Raw genomic sequence first — 25,839 nt, forward strand, 5'->3', positions numbered from 1 at the left:
CACTAAATTGGATTACGAGACCTGAAAAGGATAAATAAAACACTCAAGTACTCGTGTATATCTTAAAAGCGTCGAGCCAAACAGTAGTGAATAAAGCAACCTTACTATGCTTGTTAACAAAATCTAGTCTATTAGTCCAGCCCTCACCTCCACAAATCAAAATATAAGCAGTCAGATATGATATGATCATTTACTATAATTTTTCAAATATATATAAATAAATATATCACATATAAAGAATCTGAGTCAAATTGAGATTTTTGACTGATACTTTGAAGCTTTGAATTTCGTTATGTTTTTTTTAATAGTAGGCACAACATGCTACATGAACTAAATCTAGTCTGCTAGCTTGTAAATTCCACATTAGGGAGGACCTTAATGTGGTATTTACAAGCTATTTAGGCAGCTGTGTCTATTAGCTTCATTAGCACTGTACAAAAAAAGCCCTGTAGTCCCAACATGGTATTTTTCATGTTACAATTGCAGATCTTTTAATTTCACATGTCCTCACTGCTTTATAGCAGCCCAGATGTGGAAGCATGAAAAAGATCTCTAAAGAGTTTTTTCAATGTTCAGATAAAAATGGGTGTAAATACTAGTGTGCTGCATATCAAGTGAAGCTGAATCTACTTATACCATTTGGAGATATTTTTAACCCTGATTATAAAGGCGGGAAGTCTCGCAGGCGTTGGCAATTATGGGGAAGTCTCATTTTATTCTCAAAAATGGATGTAAAGCCCTTGTTTCTCTACTCAAGTATTCTTTGTTTTTAGTAGCAGATTGTATGTTTGGATTCATGATGATGTATAAGTGGCTTTCAGAGAGTGAAAGTCAAAGATGATATTAACGGCTCTTTAGTGCAGATTTGATCCACTTTTAACACAGAGGGCATGACTTAATCTCATTCAAAACACAATAGATGCTTTTAACTCGGAGCCAGTTGTCAGCTGCCATCATCTCCCACATATTTGTATAGAGCCGTTTCTTTTTTTTAAATTTCGAAAATAGAAAAAACAGAACTGGAAGTCTCCTCCCATCTTTGGTGTTGGTGCTGACAGTCTTCAGACTGTACACACATACACGGAAAACAGAGGATTAGTCCACATGTCATAACACAGACAATCTAGCAGTTTTCAGACTAACAGATAATCGATATCCAGGCCAAGACCTCTTGTTCCAAGTGCTGGTCTTTGTTTAGAGTCGGGCAAGAATGCAGATACACGCTAGCAAAATGCAACAACATTCTGGCCAAAGCTTTTTTTCATTTTTCATTTCCCTGCATGTAGTCAAACATGATTAGTTAACACTACTCATACTGTTACAACTAATAATAGTATGAGTAATAACAGTATGACTTTGGGAACAAACCCTTCTGGTACCGCTGCCTGCACATTCTGCATATGCAGAGATATTTTCAGGTTATAAACACAGGAAGCAGTACTGAGCACGGCCGAGGCATTTATTTCAGTTCCCATTTATTATCACTTTTGTATATTCAACCAAGACGGCACAGGCTCCGCAGCACAGAACAGCTTGTACTGTGCAGGGTATTTTCTCCTTTGCAGTGAATTTAATTTAAAACCAGCAAACAAAACTGAATCAACTTGTAGAAATGCTGCTATACTGCACCTCCCCTCCTCTTGATATGTACACCCCTTCTCCAACAAAGACATCTTGGAATAATTACTAAAGATACCCATGTTGATGAATTCCTGAACATTGATTGTAAACCTTCCCTTTTGATGTGAGTGAGCAAAAACATCAGCATGCTAAAAAGTAGCATTATATATGCAAAGCTGTATTGTAGGCTTGCATGGAAGCTAGATTGAATGTTTATTTTCACTGTATTATAATTTGAATGATACCCATACATGTGCACACACACAAGCGCATGTCCTGTCATGTATGACCCACACAGCTGAGACAGGATGTATAGAGAACTGCAGAAATAGGTTGCGTCACGATGAGTACTGCAGATAGTTTCCTCCTCCCTGTTCATGCTGAGGTTAGTTGTGCCATGCTGCTGTTTGCATACAGCTGTTAAATGCAGAGATTACACTTGGAATTCTTTTGCACACTTCCTTCACCCTGTGTCTAATGTCCTTTTTGTCCTTGCCGCATGCAACCGTATAAGTCATAAAGGCCGGGTGCTGCAGCACCAAAATTGCGTCGTTATTTTTGCACATATAGTATCTAGAAAGCTGGATCTGCCTAAACTGTAAGTAAACTTGGACAGTTACTTAATGGCAAGCACCTGTTCAGAGACGTATAGAAGCATAACAAGTAAATGAGAAGAGCAAAAGGTCTCACAGCATTGCAATGAAGAAAGCTAAAGAAATAAAACGTACAGAGGACTACACAAACCCAATCTACAGTGAGTGTCAGATGGAGGATTAAACGAGATGGCTAGAAGTGAGTAATGGCATAAAAAATATTGAGGAGAACAATGCAGATCCAAGGTTGCATAATTTAAATTCTGTCAATGTGTTGCAGGATGCAATTGAGCTAAGCAAAGAGACAGCTAGTGAGCAGAGCAGGGCAGGCCACTGACACTGCTCAGGTTAGTGGTTTGATTCTCACCGGGGGGGTGAACGGACAGCTTTAAAGGCTTATTTAATTAAAACAGCCATTCAATTTTACACTTTACCCACTAAAATGCTAAGTGTATGTTAATTGTAGGTAAAAAATCCTAAATATAATAATATTTCACACAATACTGTGTAAACATGAAGAGACTTGATGCAAGTAAACTTAAAGCATGTTGCATATATAATGTAATGGACTTTTTTTCTCTTTTGCTGCTTCACGTTGATTAAGTCTGAAACTGTCAGAGTAGTTCCGTGGGGGAACACCACAAATGAAAGGCAATGAGATATGCTGTCGGATAGTGGGCAGGCTTGAGCAGCCTACATGGCTGTGTGGAGAACAGCAGACTTGAAAGGGAGATGGTGGCCTGGCTTTAATCGAGCCAGAGGAAGAAGGGAATGTGCAAGCAATTAGCAGGAATCCCCGAGCACTGGCCCTTTTTTTTTTTTTTTTTTTTTTTTTTTTTTTTCTCTCATTCCCCCCTTCTATGAAAATCGAGGCAGCCAATTTCTGTAGCGAGTGGTTGGCTGGTGTGTGTGTGTTTTGTTTATATATTGGAATTACATCCTCAGTCACTAACTTGCTCATTCACTGCCTGGCTTCCTATAAACACACACAGGGTGTCTGTGCTTCAGCACCTGAGCTTAATCCTATACCAGGAAATCAGGTGAAAATGCAGAGAAGAAAGAAAAGGAAGAGAGAAAGATGTGAAAATGGAAAATGAGATGTAGCAACAAATGGTGGATGGACAGAAAGAGGAAACGAGGTGAAATAATGATGAAATGGTGGAGAGGTTTAGACTGTAGATTCTTCCTGTGCCTAACCTCAGTCACGATGTCTTGTTCTGCCACGCCGCAGAGTACGTGAACCCACACCAGCCAGCTCACTGTAACCATCAATCCCTCTCTGGTGAAAAGACCAGAGGATTACTACACAGCTTTTCGGTCCACAGACCTTACACCAAGAGTTAAATATTCAATTCGTGTGTGTGTGTGTGTGTGTGTGTGTGTGTGTGTGTGTGTGTGTGTGTGTGTGTGTGTATAAACTCAATTACTACTACTAATTATTCAAAATAAATTTAATTGAGTTTTCATTTGCAAAATTGTATTTTGTTGTTGCTAGCTTCGTCAGGTTATTTTCTTTATTTCTAAACACAGGAAATGTTTCTTGAACATTTTGTTTTGCTGCAAATCAGCCTGAAGTAACTCTGCTTTCCACATATTCTTTTGCTAAATTTACATGTGAACAAATGGTACTCAAGGCGAGTCACTTATACACACACATACACAAAATGAAAACACCTGTAGATTCCCCAAAGCAAAAAGACAATTTATAGATGTTAATTTATTAATGTGAAAAGGTGCTGAAACAGATACATATAAAGACACACACACATCAAGAGCATATGGCTGAGTGCACCCACGCACACTGCTGTCCAGCATCAACACAGCCACAGTCCACCTGCTTGCCAGACAGCTTGGCCGTAGCGAGCCTCGCAGTCAAGGGTCTGTTGTGACATCATCAACGTCAGACAAGAGCCTGAGGACACAGCTGTCTGCAGCTATTTAGAAAAGTATAACTTGATGTGAAGAAATCTGGATCTAAAGCTGCAAGAAGATACAGAAAGAAGTCTTCAAACTTAAATGTGATAGTTGTGATTTTTTTTTTTTTTTTTTTTTTTTTTCTCGATCACTTGTCAGTGTAGCAACTGAAATGCCTGTGAATCTATTTATTTATTTATTTATTTATTTAGAGCAGCATGACTTGGTGAAACACAACAGAGAGAGCTTGATGGAAACATGAAGACCATTATATCCTTAAGTTAGAATAACGAGATTTCTACCAATCTCTTTCAAGGAAACCAAAAGAAAAAATAGATTTTTTTTCTTCTGATGTAACTCATTGTATTTCAAGGTCCATTGGACAAAAACATCAAATAATGTGATTTATCCAGGATACCACCTGGACAGCTGTGCAGTAGAAGCTTGCTGAATCAGTACTGGTAAACACGTTATTATGAAATCTCCTCCATAATATATATGCGGTGACATTCAGTCTAAAGATTGACTTAGATCTTTACATTTTTTATGTGTTGTATTACTGGTAATACGTTTTAATATAACACAGAAAACCTTAAACTGTAGAAGCTCCAACTATTTATCCCCCACCGGGATAAATATTCAGATTTTGAAAATTCATTGAAAATTGCAACCTTACATATACAGTAAATGCGTTCCCTCTGGAAAGATTTTATTGACTCGGTTTGTGGCTCCTGCGTGGGAAAACTGCATGAAGGCTTTTGTTGACGAGTGAAGCTGACAGCTGAGTGGAATATTGCACTCACAGTGTGAGTGTGTGAATCTGGTGAGAGACCAGAGAGGACCTGTCCTGATGGAGCTGGGATTGAACTTGACTGTGACCTTGTAAAGTTGCGATGAGTTTAATTATCAAGCCAAATCATGTTTCTTCACATATTACGTCACACAAATGACATTTGGTTTGAATCTTCTCTATGCCTTGTAGTTGTCTTAAATGGCTCTGTTTACTGCAGCCGCTTATACTCCTTGTAGAATGCTGCGGTGGCTTCTCGCATTTCTAATATAGCCACTGAAACTGCAGTTTGCTGTCAAAGACCACCATTTGAAATAGAATGATGGTGTTTGAATGAGCACACTAGTGCTGTACTCTTAGGCTCTGCCATATGCAAAGTTGACTGACTGCTTTCAGCCCTTTGTTTCAATGGGGTCATCTATAGTCTATATAAGAAACATATGGGAGTTGTAGAAGAGTAGATTGAGAAAGTTCATAAGTGAAATTTCAAAGAATGTCATGAAACTGTTCCCTGTGTTACTAAAATAAAAGTCTCATATTGAAAATGAACTTCACCTTAATGAAATAAAGAGATGCATCAAAGTTTATGCTTCCAGTATGGTTTAAAAATACAAAATGCATCATTGTGCTTTCTTACCTGCATGCCACCACTTCTCTTGGAAAGCAAAATGCCAGCATATACAGGAAATTATCATTTACAATGTGTGTGTGTAAAAAGTCTGCTGGCTTAAGTTTTATTTAATTTGTTGCAAAATTTAAAAACAGAGAGGCTAAATGTTGGCATGTTGTTTAAAATGTGTATATGATCAAGCTTGTTTGCCCGGAGCAGAGCGTCGGGAGGAATTCCCTCTCTGCCTGGGCTCTCTCAGCGACCACAGATCCAGTGGACGGTTGCCAGAAGAGCCTGTGGGCACAATTAGCCAACAAAAGGCCCGGCCTCCTCTCCTGTGCTGGCCCAGACCTCGTAGATTCCCATATTAACGCAGCAGGAGCTCCTTTTAATCTCTTGCCCTCTTCACTTAAGACTTTCAGCCTCACCTCTCCTGTAAATTCCAGGGTTGTCCCTCCTGGGGGTTCTGGCATTTGTTTTGCATGTACCTGCAGCACACAGCTGTACAATATATCAACCTACATGTAGAGGAATGTTAGCTCAGTTTATATGGACAAAAGGGTTGCCTCAGTTTATAGACACATAAAGGGTCGTATAAGTTGACTTCCTCTTGTCTTGAAGCATTTTGAATTCACATCAAGACAGAAATAAAGGCTGCATCTGTACCAGATTAGAATAACGAGTGATCCTTACCTATAAAGTCATGCACAACTGTGCGGAGAATGCATCAGTCCCTTGCAGTTGATTAAATACCTGTAGCCAACATATGGAGGCATCTTAAGATGTGTTTATATCTCCTTCCTTTTAGTGGTGCACTGCCTACCTTCTCCCTGCTAGAGAAATAATGTATTTCTGACATTGAGTAGCCAGCCTGTTGCCCCCTCAGTATGTCACTATTGTGCACATGTAAATATAATGAAATATGAGTGAACTAAAACAGTTGGGGCATGAATTGAGTGAGTATAAATGGAACAAAGTAAATGTGAAGCGGTAATGATGTTATGTAAAATTGCAGACTTGAACTTATCTCTCATGAAATGTTAATTCAACTTTTCAAGCTTTGGGGATTGCTTCATATTAGTATTTGTCCTGCTGCTGGTGCTTCTTTTAAAAGGGGATTAATGGTAATGGGCATTATTTAAGCTCCACCCGACTTCACCTGCTGATACTTTTCTTACTAACAATATATTCATCCTGCTTTAGCCTCTTTTAGATTGTGTCATACTTCAGTAGGATGGCACTTGTGACTCGGGTTAAAGGGAAAAAAAAGAAAAGAAATTACACAAACCTGTTCCCTCAGGGTTTTTTTTCTTCTTCTTTGGCTTTGGTTTGCACACCAACCACCCAGGAAATTGTAAACCTATAGCATATAGTTGCAATATTTTTCTTGCCCAATTGTTTTTTGAGCAAAGAGCATTGGCAGCTCTTCTTGGAGAATTCTCAGTAGGCTTTGTTTACTGAAACAAGCTTTGTTCTCTCTGTGAGTTTGTCATGCCTGGTAGGGAAGAGCTGGGTTTCCCGCAGTTTTCAGCTGCAATGGTGCTCTGTGACTTGATAAGAGAAGTGGTAGATCTTACTAACTGTGTGCACATGCATATAGCCACAGGGGTTCATCTTAGAACATGGAAATTATAAAGTCATCTCGTGAATTTACCTTAAGAAATTTTTTGTCCTGGAAAGAATGGTGGGAAGTTACGTTCCTTTCACTTTTTTCTCTTTAAAAACCAGATCAAAAAAGAGAATTCAAAGAAGTAGTAAAGGTCGGCTGGTGTTTTGATTTAAAACCCACAGGGATATTTGTTGTTCTGGTGATAAAAATCATAAGAGGATCGCAAGTAAAAAAAAATTTCCCTGCTGAAACCCCCTCTGTCTGTCTCTGTCAGACAGCTGTTACTTTGTCAGTCGTCCTCAATCTGATGCTAACCCACAATCGCAAAGGCAACAAGCAGCTGCCTGCCATCTTTTTTTTCTACCCTTTTTTTTTTTTTTTTTAAGATAGCTAGTATCAGTCCAAGGTCTTGGTTTATCAGAGAGAGAGAGAGAGCTTGTCATTTGACATATAAGACGTTATATCGAGTGTCAAGCAGAGCAGATGTTGCCTTGCTTGTGGGTTTGTGACATGTAAACTCAGCTGACTGACAGATATTTCCCTCATGTGTATGCTGGGCAATGATGAAAGCACTGACTCTAAACAAGACACTCGCATACACAAACAAATGCACATGCAGCAGATCAATGAAAGTGATGAGGCGTATGTGTGATACTGTGCTAACCAGATCTGACTTCCTGCTTGCAAGTCGACAGCTTCCTGATTTCTGAAGAATGTTATCAGGCATTTTTTTTTTTTTTTTTTTTTTTTAAATGTTTCTCTTCCTGTGAGAGTGGTTTTGAAAGTCACTTCTGTTTAAGCACTGTTTGTATATATTTAATGCACACCTAACACTAATTATAAATGTGGCCATACTGAAAATAGTATTTAAAACAGCAGTTTGGGCTTGTTTTTAGGTCTGTTTCTGTGCATTTTTGTGTTCTGGTAACAGTTTTGATGCTTTGATGAAAAGATAAACTTGCAAAACAAAAACATGCATTCATGTTATGTTCCGGATCTCTATATACACTATGCAGAGAGGCAATAGTATTCAAATCCTCTCACCTTAATATGTATCATGTTGATGTGTATAGACAAATATGCATGAAGTCTCAGTAAATGGAGACGTAATATGTATTCATGCAACAGCAATTTTAATAACATAAGCTGACATTTTGAGTTTAAGTTAAAATAAATAAATAAAAACGCCCCATGCACTAGTATTCAGCTCCCAACCTCAGCACTCCTGAAGCTCCTTTTTACCTCCATAGACCTTGATTGACCTCTAATGAGCGTTTTTTGGTAAGACAAGCTTCAGACGTCTCTCTTGTGAAGTCTTTGCCTTTTGTTCCCTTCCAAAAGCTTCCATCTTATTGAAGTTGATGGCTTCCGTGCTGCAAATGCTCTCCTTAAATCCCACCAAAGATGTTCTTTGGGATCGAAATCTGCAGCCTAAGAAGGCTGCTCCAGGCTATTCTTTTGCTAGACAAACCAGTGATCCATGTGGCCAAACAGTTCCTGTTTTGTTTTGTCACTCTGCAAAACTGTCTCCTATCACCCAGCAAGCATTTCAGAATTTCTTCTGATATATCACCGCCGACCCTTGTTTTGCTTCTCGGTCAGGAGTGGGATGTATTAAGTAACCCACGAATGCCTTGTTTGTTAACTGATCTTAGTGTGCTGAGCACCGACGCATTTGTTTCAGACTTATCAAGGTTATCAGTTAGACATGTTTTTCTACATTGTCCTCACAAATCTACACTTGTTCAGAACAGTTCTTGCTGTTTGTATCTGCTGTGGTATTTTCTAGGAAGGTCTTTGGTGTCTTGTTATACTCTCTACCTTTTTGGTGAAATGAAACTGTCTTTACTCTTTTCACTCTCAACTACAAAACAAACAGCACTTTTTCACCAGCTACATGCTTAATTTTATCTTGACATACCTTCTCATCATATAGAGTAGTTTTATTATTCATTTTCATAAGTAATGTAATTTTTGGAAAGATGGAATATTTTCATGTTAATATCAACATTTGATCTACAAAACTCAAAGTTAAGACGCATCTGCTATAATTGTTGTTCTAGAGCTTATATTTTGTCAGTGACTGGCACTCAGTACCATAGAACTACAAACCACCAAATACACATACAGACACCTCCATTTTTTTCTTCGTGCCTGTATAATACTAGCCAGGCCTGTGTTGCTTTTTTTAAAGTCTTTATTCTGTATTTAGTGATGATGGGAACAAAATTCTACGTGGATACAGAATTTGTTAAACAAACATATGTGAGACACGTAAGACCCGGAAATGGAGAGCATAACGTTGCATTTGCAGAGAAAAGATTAAATGAAAATAATAAATCTTTGTGTGACGAAGTTTCTTTTAGGTTGGCTCACCTTTTAAGGAGGAGACGGGGTGCATATGTACATAAACTATGATCATTATAGTAAGAAGTTGTGTACATATAATAATTTACTATGTATTGTTGTTCTGTAGTGGTATACAGTTCAGTTTAGTTTCATTCATTTTGCACCACATCACAACAACCTGTGTTTTATACTTCAGGGTAAAGTCCCCAACAATCAGGCCACCCCCTATGAGCAACCACTTAGTGGCAGTGGGAAGGACTACTCCTTTTTGACAGGAAGAAACCTCTGGCACAACCAGCCATCTGCCGCCACCAGTTTGGGAGGGGGGGGGGGGGAATTGAGCCTGTTTAGGTTTCAGATCAGCCTCAGTCTCTAAAATATCCCTAAATATATTTAGCATTTTTATTTTTAAGACATCACACGTTAGACATTTCATGATTATGAAACTAATGTTGTTTATGAAAGTGCAAAATGAGGAAGTCATACATGGAATCGGGCAGTGAATGAACCTGCTGCATCTTTTCATCTTTTTTTTCAGTGACCTTTACTTATCGGTCTGAGTTGACACAAATTAAATATATCACTTTCATGTTCTTTGACAATAAAATAACCTTTATGACGACTAATAAACCTGTCCCTAAAGGACCACTGGCTCTAAATCAGTTGCATCTGACAGCACATGTGTGTGTCTTTAGCTCATGATAACAAATAATTCAAATTTATAGATTAGTTGTAGATGGCCTTAGTGCTACTAATTTCAACTATAATATATTGCAGGGTTTGCCATTGATCATATTAGAGTTAGATATACCGAAGCCAGACACTGCATAAAAATATAAATCAACAAAAAAGGCTGTGCAAATCATTTTACCCCTATGTCTAACTGAATAATTCCCTATTTTAAAAATTCACATAGAAAAGAGACATCATTCTTTCTGTTTTTCAGAAGTAAAGATGAGTGGGTGCTGGAGAAATATGCAACAATTTAAAATTGCAAAGAAATAATTTTGTCATCTGCTTTACATAATATTATTAAGAGTGCAGGAATTCAGATAACTTCCTCTAAATAAGAGTCTGAAAACAGTATTGAATATCCATGATCTTTAGGGCCTCAGACAGTACTAAAACACTTCTGTATGTAATCACTGCATGGGCTCGGAGAGACATTTAAAAACAAATTTGTTGGTGCATCCATGCATGCAAGGTAAAGCACTACTACAATGCATAGACAGTGTTGGGGAGTAACGGAATACATGTGCCGGCGTTACGTATTTAAAATACAAAATATGAGTAACTGTATTCTGTCACAGTTACTGTTTAAAAAGGTGGTATTTAGTATACAGTTACTTTGTTGAAATGCAGGGATTACACGGCGGCCTTTTCCTGTTTCGTATGTTAGGCTATGCCCTCTCTGTTTTTGATAATTCCACGCTGGAACAAAACACGCATTAAGAGACTAAATGCCTGCCGCTAGCAAAGTAAAGCTATTTTTCCGCTACGAGCCCGACACAGAACCCGACGTATTAGCCAGAGGCCCCTTTACTGCGGTTCGGAGCCGCGGACCTGTTTTATATATGTGCGGAATAGTTTTCTATACAAGATCGCTGCAAAAAGTGCAGCCTTACCTAATGTCCACCCTACTGTTACTCATTTTATATTAAGATTTAAAAATCTAGTTGGTGTTGGTATGGCGAGTATTCTTCAGTAATAGTAAAGAATCACACAGCAATAGTACATTCATATAATTGTAAAAAGCTTAATAATGTATTAAGTAATCCAAAGTATTCAGAATACATTACTCTCATTGAGTAACATAACAGAATACGTTACAAAATACATTTTGGGACATGTGTTCTGTAAAGATTTAAACATTTTTCTGGTGTCATATTCAAATTGATCACATATCTGTCATCTTATTTCTCAGCTTTAGTTGTCTTTAACTGAAAATAGTCAAACATGAAAGTGTTTAAATTATTTTCTTATTACTGAGGTTTCATTTTTCTTTACATTTTACACAAGATTTCAGCTGTCTGGGGAAACAGGGTTATATTTGGATACAAAGCCCTCTATTTGATCATGAAGGGAAGTTTAGTGTCTCACAACAGAGAAATCTTCTTGGTGTATTTTCATTGATCTAGCAAAGCCGGCAATATGGATAACGTGCATTCCCTCCAATCCTTCTAAATCTCTTCCTGCATCTGTCAGTGCCAAACAGCTCAATACAAGCAGAGCACATGAATCTTCATGATGCTGCTCCTGATCACAACACTCAGAGTAAGACACAGTTCAGAGAAGCACAGCATCCACAGGAGGCTGGCATGATGTGACACATAAATAAAAGAGCAGTCAACAGAGCAACCCTCCAGGATACAGAAAAAAAAGATTTGGCTTTGTTCAATAATTTTCTAAACATCTCTGTCTGTGCTGATATGCATTTCATGAATCGTTTTTGTTATAGATGGCCTTAGTGCTACTAATTTCAACTATAATATATTACAGGGTTTTCTGCTATTGATCATATTATTGGAGTGAAGCCAGACACTGCATAAAAATATAAACAACCCCCTTGGCGTTCGTACTTGCGCTTCGCTGTTCCACTTGAACGACGTATTGTTGTTACGTCGTTAGTTAGCAATTAGCCTATAGCCTATCGTTCACTCAAAAGGCCCAATGGGTGCTTCAACATATGAAAATTTTTGACTTACGAAAGGAAGTCGGGAACGAATTAATTTCGTAAGTCGGGGTTCCATTTGTACAAAGTTGGGGGGGGGAAACACAAAAAATGCGAGAAACAAATCTAGGACTGAATGCCAAGTGAAACCATGAGAAACACTAAGCTTCCAAGTAGGATGTATATCTTTCACCCTTTTAACCTCTAGGTATTATACATTGCTGTAGCTGGTCTTTAGTACACTGATGTCATTGTGCATAAATTAGAGATACAGTGATATCGGATGAATTTTCCCATTTTTATTTGACACCTATGACTTGTACTTACTCAGTTATGAGACTAACGTCACGTTTATATAAAAAGGCTTGTTGTTTTATGGCTAAAAGAAGGTTAATGAAGCCATAATGATAGTTACATTATCATCATCATCATTATCTTCATTATAGCTAGGAGAGAGACGCATGTGCGAAGACGAGTAAAAGAAAAATGATTTGGATCGGAGCAGATTATGACGCAGGAATACTAGCACCACCTCAGGCTGCTAAGCGGTGAGCATGTCTGTGTTTACAGGGTTTATTTTGCTGCACATGTAAAATGACTAAACAGTAGAAAAAATAACAGATGTCACAGTTAAGCTGAAATAAAGCTGGCTATGCAAAAATATAAAAGCTACATATTTCAGTGCATCCATGTTCGTCGTCTGCTATTCAAGATATGTTTGATGTAATAGCTGCAGATAAACGGGCTGCATGGGGATGATGCATATGTGTGTGTTGGGTACAAAGATGAGAAAAATAATGTTTGCATGACTGCCATAACAATCCAACACATACCCTGGAGAAGCAGAGGATAGTTCAGTAGCAGGATGTTGGTGAATTATGCCACATACATTTTTTTTCTTTAGCACAAAAAAACTCAGATGACAGAACTGATTTTTTTTTCCCCCCTAATGCTTGAGGATAAAGTGTTAGAAAGAAAGCCTGGAGAATAAATACCACTAGGGTGTTTAGTTTTACAAACTTGCTTCTGCTGACTTCTTTTATGCATCAGAATGAAACACAACCAAAAATGTTCCGATAAGCAGACTTGTCACAACCGATTTTTCTTTTTTTTTTTCTTGTGCAGTGACAGTTATCATAAGAAATCACAAAAATATCTTACATTAGTAACCGATAGGTTTTAATCATGCAGGTTTTCTAAGGAAGTACAGGGAGCTATTTATTTTTTGTATTTTTTAGTTATGAAAAGTTATGGGAAATGTGTAAATATCTTCTTAAAAAGACATTTTATGTATGTGTACATTTATCATACAACCAGCTGCATGGCATAAATTTTGAAGCAGTATAGAAGTGCAAGAGTAGCTTAGCATAACACAAATACTGGGTAGCTATCGCTGTGGCTCTGTCCGCATGTAAACAAGAATCTATATGCCTGCCAACACTTGAAAAGCAAATAACGATTATTAGAAAAGCTAAACATAAAAAAGGACAAGGTAGATTTAAGAGGGTGTATGTGCTAGCGACCAATGTATACAGCTGATATTCTTTCTTTCAGACATACAGAATATAATAAGATTTCCTTAACATTCGTTCTGTGTAATTGCTTACTTGCTTTTACGCTTTGCTTAGATCAGCTCATTGTTGTGTTTCTGCACATATTTTGCCAACAGGGAAGTTGCAGAGTGCCTTCGGGTGGATAAATTATGCAGTTTCGACACTCATAACTTGGCGAAGGGTGATTCTCCGGCGTCTTATTTACCTTTTAAATTTTCATTTATCTGCCTTTATGAATGCCAATACCAGCATGACTATTGAAAATACAGACCCACTAGTTAATCTGTCAGATATACTGTGTTGGTGACTATTTCTTAGTAAGTGAAGCAAGATAGTTAGACACATGCTTTAAATGAAATAATTGAGATTCAAAGCTTTATCTGGTCAACTTGAGCCATGATTTCCAACCATTTACAGTACTGTGCAAAAGTTTTAGGCATGTGTGGAAAAAATGCTGTAAACAAAGAATGCTTCCAGAAATATAAATGATTGTTTATTGGCCCCAAATATATCCTGCAGCAGGACAACGACCCCAAACATACAGCCAAAGTCATTAAGAACTATCTTCAGAAGTACTAGAAGAACAAGAAGTACTAGAAGTGATGGTATGGCCCCCACACATCATCGAGTGTGTCTGGGATTAATGAAGAGACAGAAGGATCTGAGGAAGCCTACATTCGCAGACGATCTGTGGTTGATTCCCCAAGATGTTTGGAACAACCCGGAAACAGAGTTCCTTCAAAACTTGTGTGCAAGTGTACCTAGAAGAAGGCAAAGGGTGGTCACACCGAATATTGATTTTATTCATTCCATTTCTCTTTTGTTCATTTGCTACATTTTGTTGATTGTAAATAAAGGATTAACACTCCCATTTTTGAAAGCATTCTGTGTTTACAGCATTTTTTCTCATCTGCCTAAAACCTTTTGCACAGTACTGTAGCTTCACTGCACTTTAAAGGTATAAAAATGTATCAGTGGTCTTTTGTATGTTTTCAACAGGTAACGGTTGGTTTAGAAACTATTTGAAATCATGAAAAAAAAAAAAAAAAAAAAAAATCAACACAGCATTAACCATATCAGTCAAAGTGCAGGAGGTGAAATCTTAAGAAGATTGAATGTATGCATGTGTGGCAGACTGAGGCAGGAACCTGTATGGATTAAAAAAAGTTGATTGTTTTGAGGATAAATGAATCCCTGGGTCTTTTAACTCTGAAATTGTTTTGCTTTGTGTGTCCTATCCCAAGAGTGAAAGAGCATTTTGTGTAATTAAAGTTGCATGCTGTATTTGTATGCTAGATGTTGTCACATCAAAGAATCCTTTCCAGAAGAGAAAGCTGTTGTAAGTCTTTACTTCCCTCTTCTATGACAGTCGCCATGTTAAAAGAGGCACTCGGTTCTTGTATAATGATTTTTTTTTTTTTTTTTTGTCTGTGTGAAAGTGGTTGTGTATGTGCTTGTGCACATCTGTGAGTATTTGTGCAATTTCTTTCCCAGTGTGTGTCCCTTTGTCCAGGATGCTGTGATTTTTAGTAGTCAAATCAGAAAACTACCCGCGCGACGTGCCGTTGATCTGTGGTTATGGGATGAGTATGTAAACATGTTTGCTTAATGCTCAATAAGAGCCTCACTGAAGTCTGGTAGCATGGCAGGGCCACCTCTCTTCCTTCACAATGTCTCAATAACCTTCAAAGTATCCCTGCTCCATATCTCTCTTTTTTTCTGCGCAATCCGCATGCTGCACACATCCACAGGGCCGCGTGACAAACACTCTGAAATGTTGTACTCTAAATTCCCTCAGTGCATTTGTAGTGGAGCTCTTCACCAGATTAAGTTTAATTCCAAAATGAGATATCCACCATTTTAAAAAATGCTGCACACCACCAATGCAAAATGAGTGCTGGCCTGGAAGCGAAACTCAATGTGGATTATCGCTGAATGTATTAGAAAAGTCAAGACCTTTGCTGATGAAAGGATGTGCACTGCTCATAATCACTGCCTGTTAACATGTTTTAGATGTAATGAAGGAAGCCCTTGCGTTTTACTGATAATGTTTCTTCCTTAGGGGAACTCTTTGCCTTCTGGTTGAACTACATGGTCATCCAATTTATGCTCACTTTTAGTCTGATCATTGTCCTGCACTGAGTGGAAAATTTTGCTATCAAAATCTTATATTACAAGGTCTCATTGCAAGTTGATCTATGTACACAAGAAACAGAGATACACATGTTTGTGCTGATGAGGCAATTAAGTAATGGGAAAATAATGAAACTGATGTGTTATACAGGGGTTGAGTTTTTTGGGGTTGGAATTTTTTTATACACCATTCCTCATGGTCAAAATAAGCATTTTTAAACCTCAAGTCTGTACAATACCTAAAATAAGTTTTACAAATTTTTGTTATTTGTATTCCTTGGTTCCCACACCCATACCCAAATGGTAATATTTGTTTCATCTGTACCACATTTGCATTCATGGCTCTCCTTGCAGTAGGCAAACAAAAGTGTTTCCGTCATTCACTTTTGTACAGCGTATTTTATTTCTGGCGTCTAGCAGCGTATTTTTTCTTATGCAGCTTTCAGCCTGGTATATGTGCTCAGACTGAATTAAAATGTAAATGTACACAGAGTGTGCTTTATAACAATCCGTACGTATAACCATCAACAAAATATGTCAAGATCAAAATTGCAACTCTAAAATATTTTCTAGTGATGCGTGGAATTTCATTTAATGTAACGCTGCTGTATTTTTCATCCTGTGGGTACCATGAATGTATTAGTACCTGCTGTTTCTTGAAAGCAAGATGCAAAATAATAGGACATTGGTTTGGCACTTAATGATTAATAAAGTACCAAATGCAAGGGATAGACTTTCAGGAGACAGCTGACCTAGATGGACAGGGCTTTTTTTTTTCTTTTTTTTTTTTTTCTTTTTATCGAGAGAATGAATAGATGGGCTCATTAAGAGCTAAATGTGGTTTGTTTTTTTGTTTTTTTTTTTTAACTGTGAATACTGCAGAGCTATAGTTTAATTAAAAGATAAATATTTGATGACTGGGTGGATCATCTTTACAATAAATAGACCGCACTCGTTAGGATAAAGTTCATGTCAAGGACAAACATATTTTAGGCCTTCCTGGGTTATTTACGTGTGCGCATGCAGTGTGTTATAAGAAGTCATTGTTACATCTTCTAGCGGCCATTACAGAACAAATACTTTTGCTTGTAAGCAAATAATCCGTGGATTACTTTGTGTTTTACCTTTAAATGCATAGATCTTTTCCATGTATAATAACCCTGAATGACAAAGAGGTCTGAAAATGATGCGTATTTGTATTCATAACATTTCTCATACCAGCAATTGCTGTGTAAAAATAATAACGAGTAATTGCTCCCTGCCGGGCCTGTTACCGTTGCCTAGATTCAGCTCAGTAATTACAGTCTTTCTGTTTTGCTCTCACAGAGGCGCCTCCCTCTGGGATGTCCAAGAATGGATACTTCTTTCAAGAAATGGGTGAGTGTGAACCACCAGCACAAGGACAAAATTTTCAACATTTGTTCCTCTTCCACTGTGTATTAAAAATGGAAAGAAAAGCATGGAACCTAAAAGCCTAATCCTCAAAGTGAATATAGCCGCTGTCATCGATGTCTTTGAACATCTTCCTACCAGTAATGTGTATTGTGTAAGGTATATTTAGAGTGAAAGATGTGATTTAAAGATTGGAGCTGCAGCACACGTAAAATTAAAAACAAAAAAACAACCCAAACCTCTCCCAGCTTACACACTCTCCTCCATTTGGATATAAACAACAAACTTTGTGTTATGATAACGGCAGTTTCATTACCTTCAAGCCAAGGAGAAGCTCCCAATTAGTATGTGCAGCACAGGCAGTCAAGACAGAATACACTTGCATTGGATCTCCCCGTCTCCCCCAGCCAATTATTCCCCTCCTGCAACACACCGTCTCATTCGGCACATTCACAGAAGACCCCCTGCCGCAGCTCAACATAAATGTCTTTATTATGCGACCTTTTATCAGATATTAATGTAATTACAATACTGTTGGCAAGTAGGCATTACAAACCACTGTTATCTTTAGTGGTTCATTAGCAAAGGTTGTTTTGGAACGTCAGTGCTCTTGTTGTGAACTTTGCAATTAAAGGGTGAATCACGGTCGCACAGTAAACAATATTTGAAGTGTGTCTTGTGCTGCAGAAGCAGCTCTGCTGTGCATATGCTATCTGTGTCATTTAGTTCTTTGCTGTGGTGTTAGAAGTGAACAGGTTACTGAGACACAGTGGTGTTATTCACCAAACATGGCAGTTATGTATCTTTTTTTTCTCCAAACACGAAGCAAGAAAGTTCCAAACTTTCTTTTAATGATCCGAACATGCTACCGTGTGATTGTTGTTTCTTTATGTCCCACGGCGTCTCAAAGGCAGCAGCAAAACCCTGCACACCGTTTGAAGGATGCACATCAATCGTTTAACGTTTTCAACATTCCTCGTCCCTTAGCTCTTGTTCTTTCTAGATGTTGTATTCACCGATCAAAGTTCTGCAGGGCAGCATAGCTTTACATTTAGGAAGCAGTGATTCGTTTATTTCAATCATAGTTTATTTATTTTTAATACAAGAAGCTCTAATTGTGACGTTTTGCATACTTGGAGTTCTAGTTATATGTTATATAAAGATAAATTACATGATTGCTACATGGAGAGATTGGAATATTTTTCATGCATTAGTTTATAAATAAGTTTTAATACATTTCCCTAAAATTAATGCCATTCCTTTTTTTTAACCCTCTAATTTAGTGCTTGCAGTTTAGCAGTTGCTTCTCTCCTCCAAGGTGATTTGAAAGTCAGAGCCCAGCTGGTAAGTCTGAGGCACAGAGGGATGCAGGGAAGGCAACTACACAGTGAAGTTCAAATAATGTCAAATGCTGAGGGTTGATCCTGATGCAAGACAAACTGAATGAACTGAAATTTGGGGCTCCTCACGTATAAGGTCAGCAGATAAAGAGCAAGTGAGATATTGTTCTTGTCGCATCAAGCCGATCGCTGGATGATATTTGGGAGCCCACCAGTTACTGGAGCTTTGGATTTAAGGGGGCCGCTGTCTCGGGAAGAGGGAAAGGAATGAGTCATCCAAACAAGCTCCAGGCTCAGTCCTGTGATGCTTTCCAACATGCAAAGTCCTGACCGTTACACACCAAAACCCTGCGAAAAACAGCGTTTACCTGCTGATTCATAAAAGACTCGTCATGTCTCACTTGTCTAACAGCTTAATTTTCTTAATATTCTTTGACAATTTGTGGCATTTTTAGGTTTTTAGGCATAAAGGACCGCTGCTTGCAGCTATTTGTGCGTTACACTAATTGAAAGCACCTTTTAGTAGTTGTTGCTGCTTCCATTGACATTAAAACACTACTCTTATGTATTCATATGAACAGGAGAGGAATCGTGAGCTGAAAAAACAAATTTCAGCTTTTGCACCTTAAAGGGCACATCCTGTACACTGGTTTTGTTTGACTAAGTCTGGATATTTTGGACATTGTCCATCCGAAAATGGTTAGATTCATCTCTTAATGTACACCGACACAAATTTTAGGTCCATAGTTTGCCTATTTTAAAAGATGTAGAGGAAGGAGAAGTATTTGGTATTTAGACTGATAGTATGTATACATGTCAGTGTTTTAAGGTGTATATTACACCTTAAAACACTGACATGTATACGACTAGTTATGTCTAATAATATCTAGACATAACTTTTTTTTTCCTGTTTTTCACTTGAACACACTGTCATTCTCAACCATATCATCTGACAATGAAAGAGACTGTCTGGAAGATAGAAGCTCTCTAGTCATACTTCAGGTGACACTTGAGCAATATTTTCTTATAATTTTCAGGGTTTTTGTTTTAAGCAGCAGATGTTTATTACAGTCTGGATGGTTCACTGACTGTCAGATGAGTTGTCACAGAGAAGCATAATTGCTGTAATAATTTCCTGTCACTGTCTAAAGCTTTACCTTTTTTGAGTGATTTTTGGACTAGATTTATTTTGTGAAAAACTTCACTCAGAAATTTTATTTATTCCTTTCACATTCTTTTATTTATTCCTCATTTTGAAAGTGTGCCATAAACATCTACAAAGCACTAAAATAAATTTGACTGTTGGATTTTGTGACTTTGGCTGAGGATAACAACAATAATTAAAGTCAGTTTGCTACCCTGCCTGGTAGCCGGTGAAGTCCAGGAGGTGACCCTGTGCTGTTGTGTCCCCAGAGCAGCGGGAGGTGGAGCAGGAGGAGGGCAGCGAGGGCCGAGAGGAGGGACAAGATTCGCCGATCGCCTGCGGAGATGACATCCACCTCTATGACAACCAGATCAGCCCTGGGCCAGGTCAGTACAGAGAGAGAGAGAGGGAAAGAAAGTGAGAGGGCAGCAGGGGTTAGAGTATGCAGTCTGGACAAGGAGGAAGAAAAATAAACTTGATGAAGCCACTGATAAGGATTTTTAAGTGAGTTGGAAATTAAAGGCGATAGACTCCATAAATAAAAATAATTCTTTGGTTTTATAGAAAAGCTGAAAGCTTGATCTGTTGTTTAATCTGTAAAACAAACTGTTAGAAAGAAAATGCTAAAGATTAACTTAAACCTCATCAAATATTAATTTAACACTTTTGTTAGGTTTAAACAATACTGTACATATAAGATTCGAATATACTGAACCCACAGGCAAATCCCAGGATAATCTGCAGTCCCCTGCAATAGTTTCTGCTCGTGTTCAGCTGAGCTTTCTCTTTTAGTTTTGCAGCCATTAGTTTACTTTTGGTTTCTTTGTCACTCACATCAACATCATTACCAGCTGCAACAAGCATCATGTTTTAGAAAAAAAGCTGTGTGCCCTTTTACCAGCACCAGATAGCAAAAAACAGAGTCGGAGACCACCTTCTAAAAACATAGTGGCACAACTAACAGCAGCTAAAGTGAGTCTTATAGCAATCATGACACGTGCTAAACTGGCCGGACACATGAATCTATGTGAATGCCAATATGTTGTTGAAGTTGTTAGTAAGTTGATATGGATACAGGTGGACATACAGGTAGAAAATGAGAGACAATTAAGCTTCATAAGGGTTAACATCTTGTCTCACTGACTAATGTTGTTTATACAGTCACCAGCATCAAACTCATTCTGAATCTGGTGCTGTCAAACTTTGCCTAGGGCTTGAAAATGCTACATGCATAAGGAATTACATCCATAAACTGTCAGATACAGAGTACATACATATATAATACATGTTATCTATTAGCATTTTATGACAAGGAACATTTTTTTTCATCTTTTAAGCTAAACATTTACATGAAAGTTGAAGTTTACATGAAATAAATAAACTTGGATAGGTGGGTTTTTTTTAAAGGAGACCACTGTCTTCCAGTCAGCATAATCATAATCAATACAGCATCATATAGGAAGGAAGAAAAAGAAAACCTGTTGAATAAAGCCGCGTGAGAAACATTTCAATAATTTCTGTGGAGTTCTGGTGGGCGCTGCCCTTCCACAGACCGGTGGCATGATGGTGTTGACTTGATGGACGGCTACTCAGCTGCAGGTGCAGATGATTTTGACCCCATCACCACAATCCCGGTGGGTCAACCCAGGTTATTGTTGCCATGGTAACAGTCCCAGGTGCACCATAGGGAGAGGAGGAAAGACAGAGATGCCCATTTGCTTTGAATGTGACAGGTGACCATGCCACTTAGGCTGGGTCTCCATACATAGTAACACTTAAGGCATCTGACAAGAGAGCTGTAGTGGTGCAAGCTGGGGACAAGTTAGAAAAACAAAACGGCTGTGATAATGCTGCTCTTCACGTTGAACAGCTTGTACTTATGTCGGGCCTAAAATAAAAGCATAAAATACCTCATTTTTACTCACCTCAATTATCGGTTTTGTATCTGTCTATACGCCAGTGTGACAGTCAGTTCCAGACTAATGAACTATCAGGATGAACAAAACAGGAAGCATTTATGGAATTGATTGAAAAAAATTAACTTTATATCCAGTGTCTTCAGTAAATTATAAAACTGCTGACAGCCTTCCCAAACATCCAAGAATTATTGCAAGGGGGTAGATGCTACAGTTAAGTATAGGTAAGTCTATGGAAGGGTAGGATGAATTGATATAATCTCAAGTTATGTAATTGTCTTCCTGTTCATCCTTAATCTCAGTGAGTATGTTCACATCCTGAGCTCCAGTGATTTGTGTAATATTCCTCTCTCTCTATACAGCTGTAATATGTTGAAATCTCGCTGCTGTCAAAATTCTCACCTGCAGGTGCAGAATGTTTGTCATGCACAGCAGTTCCTGCTCACAGATTTTCAGTGCATTACTCATTGACAGCACAGCTGAATGCTGATTAGAGTGTTTTGTTTTCGTTCCTGGCTGCCCCCAGCCTCACAAGTGTAGCTGTCACATACATTTGATCCCAGTATCATTAGTTGTTTGCATCTTATTTTTGCTTTTAATTTGTGTCACAAATTATCACAGACCACTGTGGAATATGTCCACCATGTCAAATTAATCTAAGACTGACTAAGACTTTTAATCACATCCTGTCTGCCTGAACAAGCAGTGGTTTGGAAAAGCAAATAACTCAGTGATTACGTCATACCAAGAGACAGCAGCTCCTATCTTAATCTAATTTTAAAAACATCTGTCTGTTTAATTAATTCATGAGAAAATGTTTGTTTCAAATGTATCTTTCCAGCCCGTTTTCTAGGACAGCATTCAATTGTGTGTAACTCCACCATATTCACCATTATATGTTTTTATATATATTTAACTAGACCGTTTCTACCTTCCTACCAATCAGTCTTTAGACCAGATGAGATGAGCAGCAGAAAGCAGTATAATGAGCATGAAAGTCAGAAAGAAAGTTGGATGTGGCAGCACAATGAATTAAGCAGAGGATCTTGATCTTGGAGAGTGGGGTTTAAATTCCATGTGAGGCCAAAGGTCAACAATGAAAAAGTCCTCTTATTTTTAAGTGTATTAAGCACGGGCACAGGCATGTGCTGTGCTTAATCTCAAAAGAGCAAGAGCTGCAGGAGGAGGGGTTTCTATTTTCATTTTTATTTCCCCTTTCTTGATTCATGCCTGGTTTCAGAATATTACTGACAAACGTGGCCTTTATCAGTAAAACCCTTTATCAGTTCTGAGGTTTTACATACCAAGACATAAGACAAATAACCCGGTTCTTAAAATTACATAAATAAAACGTCAAATGAATAACAAACGTGACATATTACACTGTGTCATTATTTATTTAGCAAAAATTAAGCCAAAATACAGAAAATGTGTAGTGAGCCAGGTGCTGATATTTGATGGCACTCGAATTAATCAGCAGCAGCAGTGACCGCCTCTATAAAAACGCTTTGGCAGTTTGCACTTCTGGAGTATTCAAATCTGCATTTATACAAAACCAAGAAAGAAAGATATCACCAACTAAAACAAATGTTCTCAAATGAAAAACATTCAAGACAGCTGCTGATCTTCCCAGAACTGGATGTCCAAGCAAACCCACTCCAAGGTCAGACAACGCTCAGTGAAACTGCAAACACTGAAGTTATCTACAAGCATCTGGTGGATGGGGTTTGGGTTTGTTTTGCAGCCACAGGGCCTGAGCACCTTGAGTCCACCAAGAAGAACTCTGTATACCAAAGCATTGCAGAGCTAAAGGTTGACCAAATTGGGTCAATCAGCGGGACAGTGACCCAAGCACAGCACCAAATCTACAACAGAACGGGTGTGCAGAGATCTGTGTATAAATAATAATGTCTGCAAACTTCAAAAAACTGAAGCAGGAAGGGTGGGTTAAACTTGCTTCATGACTTTGCAGAGACCGATAGTCACACAGAAAACCATTACTTCAAGTTATTGCTGTTAAAGGTGGTTCTACAAGTTGTTTCATTTTCTTCAATTCATAGTTTTTGCAAAACGAAAGAAAAAACCCCAAACAACAGCTGACATTGTGTGCTGTTGTTTCTAATACTGATTCCTGGTAATGAATGTCCTGATATGGTAAAAAGAGAGTGCACTTTCTGTCGGTTCTGAGGTACTATTATTCCTCCTTGTACTACAAACTGAATGATCCGCTCCATTATCTCTAATGTAAGAGAAGGGGCCAAATTCCACAGACTCCCTTTTCATTGAAAAAGTAGAGTAAGGTTTAAACGAAGTTTAGCTAAAACAAATAAATAGATTTAGAAGTTTGAGTGTCTGAGTTTTTGAAAATAGGTGGGTGTTTTCAAAAGTTAGTCTTTTTTTTCTTGTACAAAAAGTGATTCTTTACTGAGCAGTGCCTCAGGGAGAGTAAACCAAAGAGGGACTCGTCAATCTGTCAGTAGATTCAAGTTGGTTTAAGAATTCGGGTGATCCTGTGGCTTTGTGTCAAGCCCACATTATAAATATGTCCAGTACCTTGGTTTCATCATCTGTAAGTTGTGACTTATTGCTAATTAGGAAATGCTGGCACGCTAAACTGGAACAATAAACAAGAAAAACAAACCTATTATAGATCTGCTGTGCCATTATTGTGACTTTAGCATATAGCTGCAGCCCCCCAGTGAGAATAGAGTGTTAGTCGTGTTAGTTATCTGCCCAGTCTGTCAGTATACACTGTCACTGAAAGTATCTGAAGAAGGCTCACTGTCTCAACGTGGCTGTAGCAACATCAAAAAAGGTGACTGATGGTGGTTATTGAAGGGAATATTAAAGATATGAAAATGAAGAGGTTACCAGTACTGTTGTATCACAGTAATACAGACTTGTTTGTTTGTCTCCTTCTGTTATTATATCACTTTGACATGATCTCATCCATTCTTCTCTCTTTGTCATAAAGCTGTCAAATTCCCTCCATAAATACAATTGATATCTTGATTATACATTTTTCAGCCAGCGCTGGGCTCAGTTCCACTTCACTTCAATCAATTTGGCTGAATGCTGATGTGGAAAAGTCACGAGGAAGGACAGCCGTCTTTGACGCTGGAAAAGACATTTTGGTTTTTACCAAGGTCCTGACTTGACCTTGATAACCTGGAGCGAAGTTAGTTTCATGAATGTATGATGAGTGTGGAGAGGGGATTGACAAAAATACTTTTTTTTTTTTTTTTTTTTCCCCTCTTTTCTTTTTACTATAAAGATTTGACTATTTATGGATGAGATATCTGCAAAAAGAGTCCAGAGGTAATGCTATGTTTTCTAACTTGGGTATAGACTGTCTTAAGGTAGTCAGTCTAATCTTTTTATAGTTAATACTTTTATACAGAAGTAATAGTGCAACTTCTTTTAAGACCTGGGTAGGAATTGGACATTTTCATGAAAAAAAAACCCTAAGAAAAAAACCTTTGGGGTGTGTGATAAACAGAAAGAGTAAGACCTGCCTGAGACGCTGACTCATGTGGTATTAACAGTAATGACATACATGCAAGAACATTAGTTTTCTTAGGTTAATGTTTAAGGCGTCGTTTTAGGTTTATATTATTTTTCAGGTTTTTTTTCAGGTATTAAATATAAATACCCGCAACAAAGCCTCTTAAATAGGTACTGGTCATATTTGTTTGAAGGATTATAATTGCTTTTGAAAGGGACTGTTGAATGCCTTTTGAAGCCAACAGCTAAAAATACTGTTGTACCTTTACACTATAATCAAACCTTATTGTCCCACTTGTTTTCCACCTCTTTATTGACTGTCACTGCTTCCATGAGGTTTCTTAAAGGAAACTCTGCGATAAATACATTTTTAGACACTCAACTAAGAGTAACATCTGATACTAATTTCCAGTTTGATGCCAAGTGTTCTTGTTCAAAACTCAAGAAGTTAAATAATGAATATTTTTCATTTTAATCTGTAAGATTGTTGACCTGTGGGTAAAATCTGCCAGATGCAGATGTAATCCATGAATCCTTTTTAGGTTTATAGTTTCATCTGGTGCAAAAACACTGGATGTTTAAGGCAGAGTATGGGAGATCCCCAACCTTAGCCTAAGTACAAGGTTGTTAATCTGGTATCCTCAGTCATAGTGGCACATTGCTCAAATAAAGAACACATTTTAACACTTCTTTTACCTAAT

The 25,839-nt window shown here is 38.0% G+C and overlaps 1 protein-coding gene across 5 annotated transcripts in view; it reads left to right on the plus strand.

Moving 5' to 3' along the window:
- The window catches only part of slc4a11 (solute carrier family 4 member 11), a 102,985-nt gene that overhangs the window by 35,742 nt on the left and 41,404 nt on the right, over positions 1–25,839 (plus strand). For 4 of the 5 annotated variants that reach the window (XM_085256425.1, XM_085256427.1, XM_085256426.1 and 1 more), the window contains exons 2-3: positions 17,169–17,219; positions 19,988–20,104. In XM_085256425.1, coding sequence (XP_085112551.1) covers positions 17,169–17,219; positions 19,988–20,104 — 168 coding nt within the window. The remainder of the gene's footprint in view (positions 1–17,168; positions 17,220–19,987; positions 20,105–25,839) is intronic. The other variant, XM_085256430.1, reaches the window with a different exon arrangement.

Source organism: Mchenga conophoros, linkage group LG19 (genome assembly GCF_057382185.1).
Source record: "Mchenga conophoros isolate Kocher_MC1m ecotype Shallow Benthic linkage group LG19, M_conophoros_male_GT1.1, whole genome shotgun sequence".
Lineage (NCBI taxonomy): Eukaryota > Metazoa > Chordata > Actinopteri > Cichliformes > Cichlidae > Mchenga > Mchenga conophoros.